This window comes from Salminus brasiliensis, chromosome 3 (assembly GCF_030463535.1).
Source record: "Salminus brasiliensis chromosome 3, fSalBra1.hap2, whole genome shotgun sequence".
Taxonomy (NCBI): Eukaryota; Metazoa; Chordata; class Actinopteri; order Characiformes; family Bryconidae; genus Salminus; species Salminus brasiliensis.
This window is the reverse complement of record NC_132880.1, coordinates 51,158,425-51,181,525: the sequence shown is the minus strand read 5'-3', so window position 1 is coordinate 51,181,525 and position 23,101 is coordinate 51,158,425. Positions and strand designations below refer to the sequence as shown.

At 43.5% G+C, this 23,101-nt stretch overlaps 1 protein-coding gene across 1 annotated transcript in view; it reads right to left on the bottom strand.

Annotated features, from left to right (window-relative positions):
• Positions 1-13,654, bottom strand: part of hivep1 (HIVEP zinc finger 1) — a 76,483-nt gene extending 62,829 nt beyond the window's left edge. Inside the window, 2 exon segments of the mRNA XM_072676509.1 lie at positions 9,396-9,534; positions 13,528-13,654. Coding sequence (XP_072532610.1) covers positions 9,396-9,435 — 40 coding nt within the window. The 5' untranslated portion in view covers positions 9,436-9,534; positions 13,528-13,654.
• Between the last annotated feature and the right edge of the window lie 9,447 nt (positions 13,655-23,101).

The window sequence follows — 23,101 nt, the reverse complement described above, 5'->3', positions numbered from 1 at the left end:
GTCTCCCACATGGTGTGGTAACACTGGCAGGTAGTGGGGTTGTCTGTTACGCCACTCCAACCAACATGCTTCAGCCAATAGCAGCAATAGTAGCCTAGCTATAAAAAAGCAAGGTCAGGAAAGCCTTTCCATGCACCATGGACTCCAGAAACGGGAGCTACTCTCGCAGAGCTTTACGCAACACACAACTGCCCATAGGCACTTTTCCAGGTGTGAGTTGTTCGGATATAGGAGATCTGACATTACGGGCGACATGTGCTTAATTTTTATACGGGTTCTGATTTTCTACATCCTGCAGGGTGTACCAGGCCTAAATACGAGGTACTTTAGTGTTTACCCATGTTTAACATATCATCTACACCATCTATCACTTCCATAGTCCCACACAGGAGTACACAAGTGCTGATAACCCAGCCTAATGAACACCAGGTCAAACTAGATTAGCAGATTTTATTAATCATTATCTCGACAGATTAAAGGAGTCTACATCACGGTTTCTTCACAGGCAGTTTTCGAAGCCAAACAGTTCAGGCCCAAGAGCGAGTCTCTGGATCCCAACACTTCAGCAGTGTTACTGTAATCACTGGTGCTGATGGAATACACCCTGTACTTCCTCCTGTTTCAACACACATGACTCAACCCAGCAGCTGATTAACAAGCTCGGTTCAGGAGAAGAAAATGTGGAACACGGCTAAACGAGCGTTCCAGGGCCGGAACGGGACCAGGATTGGGAAACCCTGCTGTAAACATAATTAAGGGCTCTTGTTGTTTGCGGCGCGTCTCCATGCCATTCCTACAGACAATGCTCAAGTGCTGACCCCAAACTAAGGACACGTAAGGACTGCAGTGGCTAAGCGCTGGCTTTTTAATGCTGCAGATTCATCTGTATTCCGAACCAGAACCCACACAACAGCACAACACTGCCCATCAAAAGTTTGGGGACATGTTTAATTTTCATTATAGTATAATAAGTAGTGTATTACATTATCTTAAGTATTGATAATAATAATAATAATAATAATAATAATAATAATAGGACTATTTACTTTGCAAACTAGTCTCTTAGAAAAGGTACATATGAACAATTTAAGAAAAAAATCTTGTGTACTGTATTAACTAGGCACACTGACAAGCATGCTTGCATATTAAAGAACCTACATTATTTGTGTATTTAATTTATTTCATATCCATCCATTATAAAAACACTTATTTCCAAATCTCTCTTTATCCTTTATCTGTTGTTGCCATTGTGCCTCATATTATGCCAAATTATATATGTAAATATATTGCCTGCCTTTATTGTGCCCAGGCTGATATACTCCTTATAACCTAGGTAACAGTGTGTGGGCGGGGCTAAACTGCTGGAAATTTACTGTCCAACAAAAACCTTATTATTATTTTCATTTTTGACATTTTTTCTTAAGAATGTGAAACGGACAGCTGTCCCTGTGTCCCTGTGGTGTATGTATATATATATATACCAAAATGAAATTAAATTTGCTGTGAGGATTTGATTGCATTCAGCAACAAGTGAGAAGTCAGAATGTAGGATGATGATCACCACCCCACCTCATCCCAAAAGTACTGGATGAAGCTCCACCACCATCATTCCAGAGAACACAGTTCCTCCACTGCTCCACAGCTCCTCAATGCTGGGGGGCTTTATACCCCTCTAGCCCACACCTGGCATTATTAGGCAGCATGGAGCCAATAGGGTCATGATGTTGATCTGCTCCAGAGAGTCCTATTCTATTGACTATTGCCAATATCTCTATCTCTCTCTCTATATATATATATATATATCACCTCCTCCACCTGTGTAGAATAGCAGATCGTTTGCGAGGACTGAGGAAGTAACACAGCCAACCCCGGCGCCCTCCACAGCCCAGTGCTCTCATGAGGTCACTGAACAGCTCAGGAGTTGATCATTAACAGGCTGCCGTGTCACCCGGTCACGAGTTGCAGCGTTGGTAAAAATATTTAACCTTGAAGCCTTGCGACAGGAGATCTCTGGATTCCAACACTGAGGCGTTCCCGCTCACGATTCCTGAACTGTAACACAACCATACCGATCAGCCAGAACATTAAAACCACCTGACTAATTATGGGTTGGTCCCATTTGGTCCACCAAAACAGCTCTGACCCATCGAGGCATGGACTCTTCAAGACCTTTGAAGGGGTCCTTTGATATCTGGCACCAAGACTAACATGAACAACTGGTCCTGAAAGCTGTGAGGTGGGTGGGGCCTGAGAATCAGTGACCCTTGGACTCAAATGACCCTGACGCCAGTTCACCTGCTGCCCTTCCTTGGAGCACTTCTGGTAGGTACCTGCTTGCTGATGTTCTGGAGATGTTCTGACCCAGTCATTGTCCATTTTTCCTGCTTCATCACCTTCATCACCTTCGAGAACTGACTGTTCACTTACTCTCTAATAGATACACTGCTTGACCCCTTGGAGCCACAGGAACCAGATCAACAAAGCTATTCCCTTCAGCTGTCAGTGGTGCTAATGTTTTGTCTCATGGTAACAGTATCATCTCATTACATCGTCCACTCCTAATCGGCCTACTTCATTAAACTGGAGGTGTGGAGGTGTGGGGCTCTCGTTCTTCCCCTCTGAGTCTGTCCAGAACCGGCCATCTCAATGAGCGCAATGTGCAGCTTCCAAAGAGCTGTGGTGTTAAATCATCTGAATCACAGACCCAGACCATCCGCAGCACAGCCAGCTAAACTAACTTTGGAATTTGAACAGCTCCGAGAGGCTCCACGTCAGAATTTTCCAGTGATCCGTTTTCCAGAATTTACACCTTCTGTCCTTTTTCATGCCGCATTTAATAGCGGAAAACCACTCCTTGGCTACAGTAGGAGCTTTCGGCTTTTCGGAGGCCAAATTCTTCCATGATCTTGAAAGTCGGGCTAAAAATACTCCCGCAGAGCAGGGAATGGGGCTAAACTTCCACACACTTAAAAGACATCAATTAGGAAGACAAGAAACCTCCAGCCGAAAGCCCTCTGAGGGAACGGCAGCGCTGCCGCGGTCTCCATAATTTCATTTAGGCTCGGACTCACTCAGAGCTCTCGGACTCGGCTGTTCGGAAGCTTTTAGAGATGTAAAGCCCTGTGGTGACCTGAGAGACTACCAGCACCACCTGTCTGCTGGACCTCTGTTGGCTGAGGTCAGTCACTTAAAAAGGGGGGGGGGGGGGTATTAATGCAGTTAATTATTTTATATAAAAAAAATGTTATCATTGTTGACATTACTTAGAAATGAATGTTTTACATTACTGGTCAAAGTGTCTCAGATTCTTACGCTTGTCCATTTTCCTGCTTCATCACCTTCATCATCTTCAAGAACTGACTGTTCTTCACTCACTGCCTAATATGTAGATCCACCCCTCGACAGACAGGAGACACTGGACCCAGATCAGCAGCAGCACAACACTGCCCACCAAAAGTTTGGGGACATACTTCAGAATTGTGTTTTATGTGTTAAGTTTTTTTATATAGGTGTTCTTCACATATAACTGCTGTTTAATTTGAATTATAGTATAATAAGTAGCGTATTACATTATCTTATGTATTATCTGTTGCATGAACAGACAGTTTTATAATAATAATAATAATAATAATAATAATAGGACTGTTTATTTTGCAAACTAGTCTCTTAGAAAAAGCACATGAACAATTTAAGAACAATAATTGTGTACTGTATTAACAAAAATTCTCATAAAATTATATATGTAAATATATTGCCTGCCTTTATTGTACCCAGGCTGATATACTCCTTATAACCTAAGTAACAGTGTGTGGGCGGGGCTAAACTGCTGTATATTTAATAGGGAACTTTACTGTCCCACAAAAACCTTATTATTATTTTAATTTGTGACATTTTTCCTTAAGAATGTGAATGATACAGCTGTCCTTATATATTATATTATGTGTATATATATATAGGAGACACTGGACCCAGATCAGTAGTGTTCTTCATCTCAGTGGTCAAGGTGGTCATGTAGATTTACATGAAAAGGTATTTTTATTTGTTATGGCAGATCAAATATGTTAATGAATAAAATGATATTATTAGTTATTGATAATATAATGTAGATATTTTATAACAGTACTGCAGATTTGAGTCCAGATATAAGCCACACTGTTTGACCAGCACTTTTTAAATGGGTCTAATTCTACACCAGATTTATTATTCGAACCCTTCTACTGCTACAGATCTGCTGCCGTTAAAGCCAGAGTGGTATTCTTTTCAATCGTACAGCTCTACACACACACACACACTTTACACACTTTACACTTCTAAAGTTCTACTAATTATTTGAAACATGTTGCTCTAGTTCTAAGATCTGAGCAGATCGTACAGCGCTGCTCTGAGAGCTTAGCGACCAGCTGTTTGACCACAGTAAACACAAAGGCCTGGCAAGGGGCGGGGGGTTCCTCATTTCCTGTCGGTTTGCCCGCAAACGGTGTCAAAGGAGCATTCCTGCTCACTTCTGCAGTCAACACTGACACACACTAACACACACACACACACACACACACAGGCAAAAACACAACAACCACACACACACACACACACACACAGCCAAACACACAACAACCACACACACACAGCCAAACACACAACCACACAACAACCACACACACACAGCCAAACACACAACAACCACACACACACACACACAGCCAAACACACACACACACACACACACACACAGCCAAACACACAACAACCACACACACACAGTCAAACACACAACAACCACACACACACAGCCAAACACACAACAACCACACACACACACAGCCAAACACACACACACACACACACACACACACACAGCCAAACACACAACAACCACACACACACAGCCAAAAACACAACAACCACACACACACACACACAGTCAAACACACACCAACCACACACACACACAGTCAAACACACAACAACCACACACACACACATACACAGCCAAACACACAACAACCACACAACAACCACACACACACACAGCCAAACACACAACAACCACACACACACACCAACCACACACACCAACCACACAACAACCACACAACAACCACACAACAACCACACAACAACCACACACACACACAACAACCACACACACACACACACACAGTCAAACACACAACAACCACACACACACACACACACACACACAGTCAAACACACAACAACCACACACACACACACACACACACACACAGTCAAACACACAACCACACACACACACACACACACAGTCAAACACACAACAACCACACACACACACACACACACACACACACACAGCCAAACACACAACAACCACACACACACAGTCAAACACACAACAACCACACACACACACACACACAGTCAAACACACAACAACCACACACACACAGTCAAACACACAACAACCACACACACACAGTCAAACACACAACAACCACACACAACAACCACACACACACACACGCTGCATCCTAGGAACTGCAGGTTGGCAGGGCAATAAAAGCTTTATGCTTTGAAGCTGCAGGGCAGGATTACGGTGTGCTGCAGGAAGGGAGTGTACTTTTACTGACCGAGGGACTGAGGGAGGTCCCCTCTGTATCCATGACATCAGTACACACACTCTCACACACACACACACACACACACACAAACTCAACAGCACACAGGGAACTCTCTGCAAGGCTGTCTGTTATTGTTCCTACTCGGTGTCTGTGTGTCTTTCAGCTTCCTCTCAGCTGATTTCATTCTCAAGGCCCAACAATGGAATTCCAACCAGTCCCAACTCAAACACACACACACACACACACACACACACACACACACACACACACACACACACACACACACACAAAATCCACTGCACTACTATCTGTAGAACCTTTTAGATAGCTTACACAGCTGTACAGCCGCAGAACCTCAACATCCGAGGAACTATGAAGTAAACAAAGTGCGCTAATCTAGTATCCACTAGAGCTTCAACGTCACGCAAAAACCCTGGATCTCACTTTTCTGTGAGTTGTTCTTTATACGGTATCAGATTTACATGATGAACGGACCAACAGGAATGCTCCAACATGACCTGGAATAAAATTTTCATTAAAAGTTCAGAAGGTTTTTTAGTGATGGTATTTAGACCCTTATAATAATAATAACAATACACGTTTATATAACCCTTAAAAAGGGTACAGACACATAAAAGAACCCATAAGAACCCTTCTAGTACTATAGAGAACCCTTTATTTTCCTAACCGACTGTGGGTTCTGGGTTCTGTAGGTATGAGAGCGAGGAACAGAAGTAAATAAACTGGAGAAAACAAACGAGGCCTGAAAGCAGTTACTCTGAGGAAGCGCGAGGAGGGACAGTCTTCCCCTAACCGAGCGCCTATAGGCATGTTGCGTCAGTGGATGAGGGGCGCTGTAAAGGAAATGATCCGAATTCCAGAGGAATGCCACTCAGTACAGCAGAGGGAACGTGTGAGGGCACGCACCCCGCAGTACACGTCCAACCGGTTCTGCTGAGAGGAGAGGAGAGGAGGACACTCACACTCACACACACTCACACACACTCACACACACTCACACACACACACACACACACACACACACACACACACACACTGTGAATCACCCCACTCGGGCTGAAGTAGAACCGTACGCCACTCTTCACCGGCTCCAATCCACACTCAGGCTGAGCGGGAAACAGATCAGTGAATCATCGCTGGGTTATGATCTGAAAAGCAGCAGAATTTCGGGCCTATTTTGGGCTTTTATTACTGATTCCTTTCTTCATTAGGGAGCTATTTCAGTCCGTCTCCTCCACGACTGCCTTTTTATTGCTCTGTGATGACTCCAGCGTGAAGAACGTGCTCAGTCTGCAGTTATGAAGCTAAATTATTTATGTTGTTTGTCCACAAGAGCTCCGAGCAATCAGTACGCAAGCGGACTTTATTATAAACTAACGCCCCGAAACTCCGAGCCGCTGAGCTCCGAAGTATGCGTGTCACATTCTTATGGCCAAGTCTGCAAACAGAGCTGAGAACCATCTAGAAAACACAAAAGGCCTGAACGCGGCCTGAACGTGGCCTGAACGCGGCCTGAACAGGGCCTGAGCGCGGCCTGAGCGCGGCCTGAACAGGGCCTGAACAGGGCCTGAGCGCGGCCTGAACGCGGCCTGAACGCGGCCTGAACGCGGCCTGAACGCGGCCTGCGCCGGAATGTAAATGAGCAAAGCTGTTGGTCAATGTTTAACACTCAGGTAGAGCTTTTATGCAAATGTATACCACACAAACATCAACAACACTGCCCAGCAACTACACACACACACACACACACACACACACACACACACACACACACACACACACACACTTATGTAAGGCTACACCCTGTGTGTTTCCACTGGGTCATAATACTGAAATAAAGGGTCCAGTGTTGTAAGGTGGAGTTCCTGACTCTACACTCTTCACAAATAAAACAAGATGCCATAGAAGAACCAACACTCACATCCATATAGAACCATGTTTGTAAGAGATGTGTGTGTAAAGAAATTTTTAAAGGTTACATGGATGTTTATGGAGCGGTTAAGAGTGTAGAGCAACTCTGAAGAGCTTCACTCTTCCTCATTTTACTAATTACTGAGTAATTAGCTGATTTGTAATAACACCAGTTATAAGTTAACACCAGTGATAAAACGTTCTACAAATGAATTTGTATAACTCTTCAAACTTTTCAAACTCTTCACTCTTCAAGGTGCTACAAAGGGTTCCTTGAGTGATGCCATAGAAGAACCCGATTGCATCCATAAAGAACCCTTTTTGTAAGAGAATCAGAATCAGAATCTCTTTATTTCACCAAGTTTGTTACACACACAGGGAATTGTACTTGCTGAGAGCAACACACAAACAAACAGACTTAACAAGTATTTCACTGAGAGAGAAAAATACACTAAACACTGAATAGAATAAAGAAAAATAAGTTTAAAATAAATATAAAAAATATAAAAATATAAAATATATTTTTAAAAATATAAAAATAAGAGCTGCCATTAAAAGAATCAGTAATCATCTATATGTAGCCAGAGTAGACATCTATATACACACTATTATTTACTGATATAATGATACAAACATTCTCAGAAACTTAACTCTCTGTACAGCTAATGCAAATAATATGTGTGAAGAACTTTTAAAGGTTACATGGATGTTTATGGAATTAAAAATGACACGTCTAAGAGTGCAGAGCAATGGTTTCCAACCCGACTCTGAAGAGCTTCACTCTTCACACTACAAGGTGCTACAAAGGAGTCCTTGAGTAATGCCATAGAAGTGCCATTTTTGATCCCACAAAGAACCCTTAGAGATAGTGACGTGTAAAGAGCCTTTCCAAGACTTTCAGAAGTGTGTCACCAATTTACAGGTTCCTTTTAAAAACAGGGTTCTTTATGGAATCAAAAGCAGTTCTTCTAAAGCTTCACTTAGAGAACCCTTTGTAGCACCTTTATTGTTTACAGAGTTTACAGAGTGTAGAGCTCCTGGACAGCTATTTTACAGTTCTCTACAGTACAGGTGCTACACGCGGTTCTTTGAGCAACAGAAGTGCCATTTTTGATAAAGAACCCTAAAGAGAACATTGTGAAGAACATTTTAAAGGCTTAAAGAATGGATTACCAATTTACAGCTTCTCCCCACTCACATAGTTTTAAGAACAGGGTTCTTAATGCAAAGCAAAGTGGTTCTTCTATGGCATCTCTAAAAGAACCCTTTGAAGCTCCTTCTTATTCTTAAGAGTGCAGAGCAGTGGTCTTCAGTTCTGCACATGGAGAGGTACACTCTTCAAAAAAGTCAAGGTGCTACAAAGGGTTTCTTTAAGTGATGCCACAGAGGAACCACTTTTGATTCCATAAAGAATATTTTTTTAAGATTTAGAGATATTATACAGATGAGTGCGAGCATGAGGAACCTTTATATTGAGTGATGGTTCTTGATTTGAAGGTTCTTCACAATACAACACTGTCTATGAAACATTCTAAATGAACCATCAATCAATGCTGAGTTTTCTAACGTACTGTAAAGCTCTGAAGACTTAATGACCATGAGGTCAGCAGTGGTGGAAACCAGACTCTCCCTCCTCTATTCTTTTTCCTATTCCTCCTCTGCACACCTCTGCCCAATCCTGCTCGTCACCACTTGTAGAAACTTCAGCAGTTTTATTTCTGGTTGAGCAGAAAGCAGAACAGCCCCCGCTCCGAGCCGGAGCAGGACGCTTCAGTCTCACGACCTGCTGACTCCGCGGGTCACACAGAGACAGGGCGAGCGAGGATGGTGGAAAGACAGCAGAGTAGAGAGTAAAATGAAGCTTACCTTTCAGGTTTTTAGGATGGTTCTGCTTGGTGCGCGGCATTTTCCGTTGTTTTCCACCCGGCCCGCCTCACTTAGTGATGCATCATAGAGAAGGACGCTGGCCGGAACGCCAGGGTTCCGGGAACGGAAAGACCGATTCCTGGTACGCAAGAAGAGAGACAGAAACACTCTGAACAACAAGCGCAGACATGGAGAAAAACACTCCCAAAGAAAATCAAGCGACACTACATGGACAAAAGTATTGGGACACCTGCTCATTCACTGTTTCTTCTGAAATAAAGGCTATTAAAAAGATTTGATCCTGTTTTAGTTGGAGTAACTGTCTCTACTGTCCAGAGAAGAAGACTTTCTACCAGACTGTGGAGGAAAATTGCTGTGAGAATTTGATTGCATTCAGCAACAAGAGTGTTAGTGTGGTCAGGATGTTGGATGATGATCACCACCCCAACTCATCCCATCCAAAAGTACTGGATGGAGCTCCACCACCATCATTCCAGAGAACACAGTTCTTCCACTGCTCCACAGCTCCTCAATGCTGGGGGGCTTTATACCCCTCTAGCCCACACCTGGGATTATTAGGCAGCATGGAGCCAATAGGGTCATGATGTTTATCTGCTCCAGAGAGTCCTATTCTATTCTATTGGCAGTACACTGCAGTGTGTGTGTGTGTAAGCATTTATACATCTGTGTCAGCAATGGTGCGACTTAACATAGATGAATGCAGTCATTAGAAGAGGTGTCCACATACTTCTGGACATACAATGTATGTGGCATTACAGGTGGATCTAGACTCACTTAGGTCTTAGAATAAAAAAAAATAATATATAAATTCTGCAGCACATTCTGAATCTCAACTTCATGAAAGTCCAACATTTCATTCTGACCTAAATGCAGCCGGAAGAAAATTCTACTCAGGCTCAACATTAGCCATTAAAATAAGATCCAACACATGAAAAGGTTCCATCTGATGACTCTTGAATGAAGGTAGAACAGTGCTCCACCACTCCAGAGTCTGGTCAAATCTTCCTGAAGGTGTTTTTCAGTCAGTCAGGGGTTCTGGTTTATCTTTAAAGAGATCTTATGAGCAGATCTCTCTGATGGAGTTCTGGTCTTCCAGATCTTTTCTTGTTCTCCTCCGTTCCTGTTAGCTGCCATTTCTTAATTCCTTTAGGAACAGAGGAAACGGCTTCCTGAAAACACTCTGCTTCTTCTTCTGGTCTCCTCCTGCTCTGTGGTCATCAGTTATGGTAAGGGTCAGAGTGCTCAGCAGCTGCTTAGAGGAGCCCATGGCTGCTGATTGTTGGGACTAGGTTTGAGGAGTCAGTGTAGTGTAACGAGATCGAACTTCACTATCCGCTGTCCACCTGAAGCCATCTCATTTTTATCAGGACCCGACTGCAGCCCATCAAAATTCCAGCCAGACCTAAACATCCAAAGCCGACCACAGCCCAACAAAATCCCCTCCGGACCCGAATGCAACCTATCACATATCCACCCGGACCCGACTGCAGCCCTCAAAATTCCTTCCGGACCCGACTGCAGCCCTCAAAATTCCATCTGGACCTGACTTCAGCCCAAAAACATTCTAATTGTACCTCTAATTTCCATCAGGACCCGACTGTAGCCTAACAAAGTTTTGGTCTGGACCTGAATCCAACTGCAGACTCAACAAAATTCTGCCTGAAACCCAAACCAGCAAGACACACGTACCAACGGTACCTTTAGTGAAGTTACCTTAGTAACAAAGACAGCCTCGACTATGTCCACCAGAACTGTGTGCTGACCTCACAGACCCTTTAGAAAATGCCCGAACCTCACTGACTAAATAGTCGGGTTCTGGCCGGTTTGGACAAACTCACACACACACACACACACACAGTCAGTCCGCTCTGAGCAGACTCAGGAATTTTAGCATGAACAGCGGAGTGGATCACAGATATTCCATGTGTGCAACATCTTGCTTTCTCCACTCACTTTGCAGACTATGTGTGTGTGTGTGTGTGTGTGTGTGTGTGTGTGTGCGCGTGTGTGTGTGTGTTTCTCAGGTGCAACAAAACATCAAAGTTCTGCAACCCGACCGCATGCACCATACCAACAGTGCAGAGCTCCTGTTTTTCAGTCAACAGTACCGATGTTTCATAACTGACGCCATCGATGACTAATAACTGATTAATCACAGGGGTCTCTGCAGTTGGTTCTTGACGTAAATGTGGCCCTTTTTTTCACAATTGGCCCTCATCTTTTGCCCAATTCGAGCCCCGCAGGTGAGACCCTGTGGCTTATCCTATCTTGTCCCTCTCATAAAAGCACCGACACCTCTGATGGTCTCATCTGATGGGCTGCCACGCAAACTACAGCAGAGGTGAAGCTCGAGCTGCACTATTTTTAACCAAACCTCAGGCATGTGGTGGAGGTGCTGGGAGACATTTACCCAAACGAAACCAGCAAGCACCTGTGTGCTGGAGGTCAGGTGAACAAGCTCCAGAGGTGGCTACAGCAGTGGCTACCGTGGAGCGTCTCTGGAAGAGGTGTGTTCAGGCCTATCTCGTAAAGGCCTCAAACTCTGCATCCGTCCAGAGCGCCGGAACGCCGGGTCTTCTAATGGTGCACTGGTGGGCTTCCACTGGTGGTGGTGGAGGAGAGGGGCTCTGCTACACCAAACCTCAACCTTAAAAAAGCAGCGGGAGATATGAGTGCAACGAAACCAGCACCTGTGTGCTGGAGGTCAGGTGAACGGAGCTACAGCCTGCATGGTTGGTGCATGTCTATTGTTTTGTAGCAAAGAGAGAAAGCACGAGAGAGAAAAGTGAAAGACAGCGCGAGAGAAAGGGAGGGAGAGGGGGTGGGGGGGTGTCTGAGCCCCTGTACTGCTGCTGCTGCTGCTGTTCGCCACCTCGCCCCAAAACGCCTTCCTGCACCATGCAGCCTCCTTTACACACGGCTGGCTTCGTCTTGGAGACATTACATAATACTTACTACGAGTGCACGGGGCATGTGCAATCCTACAGCAATGACGTCACCCTCCAGCATCCACTGGAGACGTAAATATAGGGATGCAAAACTCCAGCTAGGAATGCTGGGAATACAAGGGTGACAGACACGTCACTTACACACGCATACACACATCCAGTCTGACCCCTGTCAGAGCTGACAGAGCTCCTCAACGTCACCTGACAACAAACCGAGAAGCTAGGCATGGTAGGAAAGGTCTGGCTGCGCTTCTGGTGCAACAACACACACACACACACACACACACACATCTAACACGTGCATGCCCCTATATACAGTCTGTGCACGTTAGCGGTAGCTGGCTACTTCAGATAGCATGCACGAGCATGCACACTGCTGCTAGGATAGGAGGCACCACGTGCGCAAGCTCAAAAAAGGGCACCGTCTGACACCACGCTCCAGGACGCGTTATAGCGTGCAGGTGGAGGCTATAGCAGTGTGTTAACCCCTCTGAAACACAGACAGACATGACCGGGCGGAGGCAGCAGCAGCACCAGCACCAGCAGCAGCAGAGGAGGAGGAGGAGGAGGAGGAGGAGGGAGGAGCCGGGGAAAACCCCTGCGAGTCCTCCGCAACAGGACGCCCAAAACACACTTCCTCACAATCCAGTAAAACGACGTTTAAAACCAGTGCAGACGGTGTGTGTGTGTGTGTGTGTGTGTGTGTGGGTGGGGGGGTAAAGCTCGAGCTCGGCTTACCTACCGTCGCCAGGGCTTCTTCGGCAGCACTGAAGCTCTGCTGCGGGCTTGATAAACATTACACACACACACACACACACACTGGCTACACCACAGCACACCACATTAAAATGCTGCAGACGTCTACCCCAAAACAGAGGCGCTCCGGTGAGCTACAAAACACGGGCCGGGCTCAGGGACCGAGTGAGAGCCCTAACCCGGCTTCCACGGGAGGGGGAGTTCGGAAAACTTGCATTAGGAAGTTCTGAGCCCGGTTCGACACGGCGTGCTTGCTGATTACGCGCGAGCGGAGCGCACGGCGGAGCTGAGCGGAGCGCGCGGCGGACAAAAACAAACAGCAGCACGGCGACGGGGGCTACGTCACAACCACGGATAAACAAGCTCGCTGTTTACGTGTTTACGTGTTTACCGCCGTCAGTACTTACAGGTGCAGTCCTGCGGGTTGTAGAAATGTCTACTATCACACACCATCCGCCAGAGGGAAAGGTCCGGGCTATGTTTTTACCCCTCTCTCACTTTCTATTGCAGGAAACCGACAGGCCCACTGACGTCAGCGGGGGTCCCGTCTCCGCCCCCTAAGCAAAGGAAGTGGGAGCAGGGAGGCTCGCGACGGGCGACGCAACAGCGAACAGGAAGCAACACCGCGGTTATAACGCCGTTATAAGCAGTTCAGATTTCACAGCCAGCTCGCGAGCAAGTGGACTGAAATCAGGGTCAGAACCGCACCGAGCCGCTCCGAGCAGGACACCCCAGAAGTGCAGCGACGTCGCCGCGTCGTTGCTCGCGGTGCCCCTTCGGCGGACCCCCTCTCCGTGCATAGTTTAGGACTGACGGTTTTCCCGGAGGTTCCTTGTTGTCAGGTCACGTTGTGCCCCTCAGCTAGTGCTGGGCTTTCCCTCACAGACCTCGCTAAACAATGGCGAGGCTCGGCCGCGGCTTGGACAGCCCTGCAGGCCGGGAGAGGAGAGTGTAGGTGGGGGAGCGTGGAGCTGTGGGCCGGAGCAGCTGAGCGAGAACTGACGCGGGACACGCCGCTGTTTACTACAGCTCCCAGAGCCCCCAGAGCCCCCCCAGAGCCCCCCAGACCCCACAGCTGAGACAGGAGCTGCTCCAGCTCACAATCACACCATTCATGAGAAATTAAACCATAAATAAAAGTAATGAATTATTTAAATTATGCTCAGACCATGTGTACATGCTTTAAAGGAAATACTTAATAATGGCTTAGACTGGACTTACTGGACATACAATTCAAATACATGCAAATAAAAGAGACTTCAATCTGTTTTGACACATATCTATTTTATTTTATTATTATTTTTATGGTGTAATAATAATAATTAATTATTTTAATGCCTTAATATGTTTATTTTGTAATAAAGCATTTCTAAGGAGTTCCCCTAACCAAAGAATTACCCTTATGTACTATATAGGTATAATTACATGTGTACAAATGTAAATTAGTGAATTATTCACATCCTCTGCATCATCAAAATGAATGATGTATGTAAAAGAAATGATATTGTTTTATTTTTTACTAATTTGTTAAATAATAAGTAAATAATAAAAAATTCAAAGTGAGTTTAATTGCTTTAAAATCTATAGTAACAATTTATATTGTAAGTTTGGTTTGTGTACTTATTTACTTAATTTACTAAGCATCAATAATGTCTCACTTCAACATTGAACACTGAGAGTTTTTATATATATATATATATATATAAAATTATAAAAATAATATAAAAATATATATAGTTTTACTGTAGAAGCTCCAGATCTCATCAGAACAGATGCAGGTGAACAAGAGTGAGCTGGTCTGAAGAGCAGAGCTTGTTTTTTTATGCACTGTTATTAGTAATCTTACAGTAGGTAGCCTAACCTCGAGCACCTGTTAGATAAGCTCCACCAAGAAATTGTAGTCTACAGTTATGGCCTGCTTTCTGCTTTCTGCTTTCTGAGAGACCGTTTCCACTGTACCTGTCTCATAAATGTACATATCAAAGAATTTCCAGATCCTTCCTGTCTTTGTTTATTCTGTATTTTGTTTGAATTTTGTATTTATTTAATATAATTTTTACATAACTTTATTCTAATATGTTTAGTATGTATATAGTTTTGTCCTCCTGTAGAGCATCAGCCTGAGCCTCACTATAAGCATTTCAATGCATAAATGTCCTGACATGTTCTGCAAATGACAAATAAACCTGAAACTTTATTATGTGTTTTAAATGTGAATAATATTGTATTATGACCAAAACATGAAAAAATATTTTTTATATTTATGTTACATGTTTAAAGTTAGTTAATAAGAAATTATGGTGTAAATTTACCAAATAGGTTTGTTTTCTAGTGGATTTGTTTACTGATTTCTCATCAAAAATCAACAAAACCTTTAATATGTCTCTAAAACATATACACATACAAAACTGTTAAATAATTTAAAACCTGAAATGTCATTATGAATATCCTAATTTGTTGTTAAATACAAATATTTTTTTAATAATCATATATAAAGTAAGACTTAGAAATCCTACTTCGTGAAACACCTCCCTGGACAAATTATATTATTGATTTTCTGAGTGCAAATAAGTCACAGCGTCTACAGAGACTCTTCTGCTCATTATAATTTCTGTTTATTTACTTAGTTTGAGTTTAACTACGATACAAAAATAAGCCATGTACAGAGGTTGGGCACAGGTACACTTTACTGTTGTATATTATTTGTTTACTGTACTGTTGTATAACTAATTTTCCCAATGCAGGAAAAATGACCCTTGTTCTAGAGGAGGGCTCCCCACTGCAGCCAATCAGTGTCCTACTTCAAAGCCGAGCCCCTGCCAAGGCCCTGTTCATCACAGAGTCAGCATCTACTGAACCTGTAGGGCCTCCTTAAACACGGTGCGTACTAATGCACCATGTTACGCACTTAAAAAGGTCCTGTATGCATTTTTATAACAGTTGATTATAAAGAGCAATGAGCTCTATTAATGTATATATATATGGAAATGTATATAAGCCTGTATATTTACATAGACGCTGTGACTGCCTGATTGATTCATGGAATGCCACAAGTGAAGATAAACATGAGAGACCGTCTGCAAGCTGCCGTAAGCCTTCTCAAAATACACAACGAAAGCGAGCACTGCAGCTTTATGTGTCTAACAGTATGTCCAGGGGCGTCTGTGTTCGGCAGTGACACGGCAGCTAATGAAAAAGGTCAGAGCATTCCGGTCCTGGGAATATAAATAGTGTTTTAATGAGCCCGGTAGAGGTGACTGTCTGTTCTGTCCTCACCGCTTCCCCCACTTATGAAGCCCATAGGGGGAGAATATGTATGTGCAGGTGACAAGGCATAGGAACCAAACAAGCGTCATCACATTGAGGGTCTTCCTTGGCTGCTGCATTCGAGAAGATGGGCCAGAAAGGCTGGTCAGTGTTAGTTTCCCGTAGTAGGTTTCTTCTTCTTTCTTAAATCTGTGTGTATCTGGAGATGGTGGAATAGTGAGAGGTCAGTAGATGGAAGTGAGAAACCGTGAAGCTCAAACTCTGCTGCTCCTCCTTCAGAAGAACCTCCAGCAGAACCAGAACAGAGCTGGAAAACAGGCCGATTCCAAACCCCCCAAACTGTTACATCACAGTCCTGACTCGTTACAATTACACCCCAATATTTACATAAACTCCGCCCACTAGAGGAAGCTGTAGTCAGAGCGACGGCGTCTTCAGGAGAATATGGTGGTGTTGATACTGGAGAGCAGCTCATCACCTCCAGACTCTGCTGGTTATGGGAAGACGGGTTCCTACAGGATCCGCGCTGAGAGGACACAGTGAGAGGACAGCAGCACTATCCGGTAAGACCCGGGGATAATATGGGGGTTCTGTGAGCTGTCGCCGGTGCCATAAACCAGCCAATCAGAGCAGAGTGTTTCATTCTGAGGTAAAGTAACAGGGTGGTAATTAAGCTTATTAATAAGCATCCCAACCAAAGTCACGCACTTACTATTTATACATCAAACAACAACGCAAACACTCAAAACATGCAGTCTGTGGCACCTTTATGCTTCACATGTAATAACGCTGTTGCTATAGCACCAGGCCTGTTCTCCTTTATCTTCATGATAACAGAAAAGTCTGTAGCGTCTCCGTCAGCCTGACAGTTCAAACACGTCTCTGAGGATTGTTAGACACCACAGCTTCAGACACACAGGGTATAAAGCAGCACAGTGAGTCTAATTCAGTCCCTTAATTACTAACATTCTTGTCGTTGTTGGCGCTGCTCATAAACTATATGTCCAAAAGTTTGTGGACACCCCTTCTAATTCAGCATTCAGCTACTTTACCTTGCACCAATTGCGGCACATGTGCAAATGCACACAGACACACACAGCTTGTCTAGTCCCTGTAGAGAGGAAGTACTGCCAATAGAATAGGACTCTCTGGAGCAGATCAACATCATGACCCTATTGGCTCCATGCTGCCTAATAACGCCAGGCGTGGGCTAGAGGGGTATAAAGCCCCCCAGCATTGAGGAGCTGTGGAGCAGTGGAAGAGCTGTGTTCTCTGGAATGATGGTGGTGGAGCTCCATCCAGTACTTTTGGGATTAGATGGGTGGTGATCATCATCCAACATCCTGACCTCATTAATGTTCTTTTGCTGAATGCAATCAAATCCTCACAGCAATGCTTCTTCTCCAAATTCTAGTAGAAAATCTTCGTCCCTGGACAGTAGAGACAGTTACTCCAACACAAACAGGTGAAACTCTTTTAATACATTGAATGAGCAGGTGTCCCAATACTTTTGTCATTTACTGTATATGCTGTATATGGCGTTCAGGCTGTGCGTGAGCCTCTAGCTCGCACGTGTTGGACGAGCCAACAGCGTGGGGGAGATGTTCCATTCAGAGGTTGCCTCTGTGACAGCTCCCGCCTGCACACCCTCACGCTCTCCATATTGAGGCAGTATATGAGTCACACACTTTCAACCACTGTCGTTAACAAAATGGCATCTCACACCTGATGTCGTCACTGAGCTCTTACTCACAAAGTTTAGCAAAGAAAACGAAAGAAAACTTGTGGATTGAATCGAGATGTTTCAGCTTTGAGAAGATGTTCGAGAGGTCAGAAGAATTGAGAGACTGTGAACCTCGAACACTGCGGTTCCTCCATCAGGAGAACATCCAGCAGAACCAGAACAGAGCTGGAAAACAGGCCATCAACCTTTTGGCTCCATGCTCCCTAATAATGCCAGGCGTGGGCTAGAGGGGTATAAAGCCCCCCAGCATTGAGGAGCTGTGGAGCAGTGGAGGAACTGTGTTCTCTGGAATGATGGTGGTGGAGCTCCATCCAGTACTTTTAGGATGAGTTGGGGATGATGAGGTGGGATGTTGATCATTGAACATCCTCATTAATGCTCTTGCAATCAAATCCTCACAGCAATCCTCCTCCAAAATCTAGAAAGCCTCCCTGATGTAATACTGCAGTTATACTAAACATCAATACTGTTACAAAAAAAATAAACACCCCAAACTCACTTCCTGTTCCTGAGACCACAACAAATACCAAGCTGAAGACGTCTGGAGAGCGTCCACAGATCTACAGCATCACTGAAATCCATCATTTTCCATTATGACCAGTAAACACCCACTTTCCTCTCTGCAGTGCTACCCTAATCCACATTCACCAAGTGTCACAACAGTGCCGCAGCCACCGCAGCACTAGGTGGTTTCCAACACCAGCGCGTCGTAAGCACATATTATACATGTGAGTGGGTGTGCTGTTGATATTCAGAGGCTTCTGTCATCGCTAAAACACGGCCTGCCAGCTTCAGCGGTTCACTCGGTGGACTTTTAGAAGACTGGTGTAGTTCACTGTGGAGCCCTGCAGTCGCCCAGTCCTTCACCTGTAGGGTCAACGCAGGTCGATGATTTCCCTCCTCAAACATCTAAACCTGATCACTCTACAGTCCAGTCAGGTGTGTCCACTGTACTGGACTAAGGTCCTCCCAGCTGTCAGGGAACCCTACAGGAACCCTCAGCAATGATTGGTTAGTCTGTGACGTTACAGAAATAAAGTTGCAGGAAAGTGTGATGTCATAAAGGTTTGCATCACAACATTGTTTGAACGTCTGTTACACGACATTCCCAGTTAGACAAAAACAAACATGATGAAACATCTGAAGTAAATTTTCCAAAACTAAAAATACAAGAAAAAAAACATACAGACGATAAAAACCGATACTGATACACAATCACACTGATCAATCAGATTTAATCAATGTATCATAAAAACATTTTCCATTTATGTAAACATAGAACAGAATATTTACTGAATTTATATTGATAATAAAACCTTTTAATGAGGAATTTTCATTACTGTGAAATATGTCTACCAAATGTGAAAAGCCCAAATTCAATTGTGGGAATTAATATATTATTTAAATAAAATGAATGAAACAATAAAAAAAAACATAATTAAACAATTTAATGCTTCTTGCTTTTTGTATTCAGAGCAGGTTGATGATCTACCTTATTTTTAATTTATTATGTTTAAGTGATTTATATTTAAGCTTAGATCTAAAAAGCTCCTCAGGTGTTTGTGTCCATCCTTCCACTGACAGAAGACGCCTCAGCGCTGTGGCTGAACGCTGACTAAGAAGAAGTACATTAAAAACCAAACTGCAGAAGCTGCTGATGTTCTCAGAATAACAGACTGACCGTCCTGGACTGGTGAGTCCAGCCCTCAACATCACTGAATGTGTTTGGGATTGACTGGATTAAGAGAATTTATAATTAATAGATATTGAATAATAACATCTGAAAGGGATGCTCTATTATTGACATCTACATACACACTATTTGGACAAAAGTATCGGGACACCTGCTCATTCATTCAAATCAAACTATTTACTCTTTTAGTATATAAGAGGGCTTTCTACTAGATTTTGGAGAAGGAGCATTGCTGTGAGGATTTGATTGCATTCAGCGGCAGCAGCCTTATTGAGGTCAGGATGGTGATCACCACCCCACCTCATCATCCCCAACTCCCCAACTCATCCAACTCAAAAGTATGGAGCACCACCACAATAATTCCAGAGAACACAGTTCCTCCACTGCTCCACAGCTCCTCAATGCTGGGGGGCTTTATACCCCTCTAGTCCACGCCTGGTATTATTAGGCAGCATGGAGCCAATAGGGTCATGATGTTGATCTGCTCCAGAGAATCCTAATCTATTGGCAGCTTAAAGTAGCAGAATGCATTCATTAGAAGGGGTGTCCACAAATTTTTGGACAATTGTTGTGCAAAAGGTTGGAAACCCCAAGAGATCTAAGCTTTCAGATAACTTCTACCAAGATCTCAGACCTTAATTAGCTTGTTAGCGCTGTGGCCTGTGTATAATCATCGCTAGGAAAGGCCGGGTGATGCAAAGTTCAGGACAATCAGCAGCCACAGGCTCCTCTAAGCAGCTGCCGAGCACACCGAACTTTAACTGATGCCCTCAAAGCAGGAGAAGACCATACAAAGTAGCAGGAAGCCGGTTCCTCAGCTCCCAACGGATTAAGAAATCGCAGGTAACGAGAACAGTGGAGGTCAAGTTGAGGTCAAGAAGACCTTCAGAGAGAAGTGCTTGTAGCAGATTTAGCAGGCTTTGGAGTGGTGGTGCACTGCTCTACTGTGCAGCTTAGCAGGCAGCGGAGTTGCCCAAGCAGCTGGAACAAAATCCGGGGGTGGATTTGAACCTTTTTGGACCTGAATTGTCCTTCTCTAATGCTCACATAAATATGACCTCCATGAGAGAGTCATCAGAGGAAACCCTCTCAGGACTAGATGGCTTTTTACACAGAAGAATGAGTGAAAACTGCACCGTGTTCAGGGCTGTGGTCTCAGTACACCTTATCTTCATCTAGATCCACCACCCTGTTCCCTCCAAATCATTAATAATGAAGCACTGCAATTTACAGCAAACTGCCAGTTCAGCATTCGCTCACTGTACCTTCCTACTAAGGTCACTGCATGTAACCTAAACCCTGAACTAAACGCGTCCCCAGAGGAAGGCCAAAGCTGCATCATCCCGTGTGTTTCCGCATTTACCCGACCCAGCTGTCGTAGATGGCCAGTCTCAGTCTTCAGCACATTCTGTAGCCAACCGGATCATCCTCGGGGAGCAATCTTGCTTGAGCTTTGCCCCGTTGAAAATAATAAGCTATATTTGCGCGCTCCAGCAATCACCTCATCCACTCGCACAGAGCCGGGGGTGTCCACTTACAGCAGCTCCGAGTGCATCTAGGAAAGCGACACCCCCCAAGTGACCAGTCCCATGGTTCTGGAGGGATTTAGGATGATAACCCACACGCTCACTTGCAGCTGCAGGGGTATTGCACACAGCCGTGAAGCACACACTGATTGCATGCTGGCACGGCCCAGCTGACCACTGGTTGTATAACAGATATTGCATGTCTACCATCAGTGCCGTGCTGTTAATGCTGCTGATTACACTTGGTCTTGGACTTGGTCACTGTCAGCAGCGGCTCACCATTTCAAATCCTATGTAGGCTAGACCTAGACTTAGTCTGAACCAGAGGAGTAAGCTATTAGACTGATGATTGACCCAAGCTCCACCCACAAATATATTCAAAATAATTAGGAAAACCCCAAAAATACCCAAAGCATCCCCTTAACCCCAAACCTACGATTCATTACATACACATTAATTATTGTAATATTTAATTATGTTGCATCTGTATTTATTTACTTATTATATATATATTTGTTTTTGTTTTATTTTATTAGTATTTATTTACTTTTTGGACCTGAAACTTCCATCTCTAATCTGGATCAGGGAAATAAGTCAATAGACTGATAATTAACCTAAGCTCCACCCACAAATACATTGTCCCATAGTAACTGTTGCTAAGTTAGACAAGCTTTAAAGAACCTTGGCTAAGATCTCATTTAACATAAAAAGGAAACAAAATACCCAAACCAAACCCATTGAACCCCAACCTTATTTTTTAGTTTTATTTATTTATTTATTTATTTATTATTATTATTATTATTATTATTATTATTATTATTATTATTATTCATTTTTAACACTTATTACTAACTAATTATATTATATAGTGCCTATTTATTATTCAATAAATACTAATTATTTATATTTTCTTAATTATTCAATATCTAATTATTTTTTTACCAATTCATTATTCAGTACATACTAATTATTCACTAAGTACTAATTATTCAGTATCCTTTAATTACTCAGTATTTACTAATTATTTTATAAGAATTATTTAGTACCTAAAATTATTCAGTATCTATAAGTTATTATTAATAATAAGTAAGTTGTTATTATTATTATTATTATTATTATTATTATTTAGTATATTTTAATTACTCAATATCTACAAACTTTAATAGGATTTTTAGTGTCTACTAATTATTCAATATCTATTAATTATTTAGCACCGACTAATTATTCAATAAGCACTACAAATTCATACTGTACTTCTGTAATTCTACTGTAAAATGAATATATTATAGTAATTTGTCATTTGAGGTACAGCATGTGCCTGCATACCGGCATTTAGGCTTCAAAGCTTTAAAGTCTGTTAATAAAATAAAATATGTATATTTGTGTGAAAAGTCACACTACTGACTATGCTGCCATAAACCAGCCAATCAGAGCAAAGCTCATCAATTTATTCACAAGCCCTCTATAAAAGGAAACCAGTGTGTTTCATCCTGAGATAGATAACAGGGTGGTAAACATTTTTCACCCCCGACCAAACTCACACACTTACTGTGAGCACATCAGTCTACAGGTCTACACCCAGTACCTGCAGTGTGTGGTAGCGTTAAAGGAGCTGAGCTCACACACTCCCAGTCCTGAAATCTACATAATGGCCCTATCATATCTGTACACGCTGACAGCACCGCGGCTAATGCTGTCCTCCAGGACTCCACAAACTCACACAGTACCGCTCACACCAGCGCATGCTATTA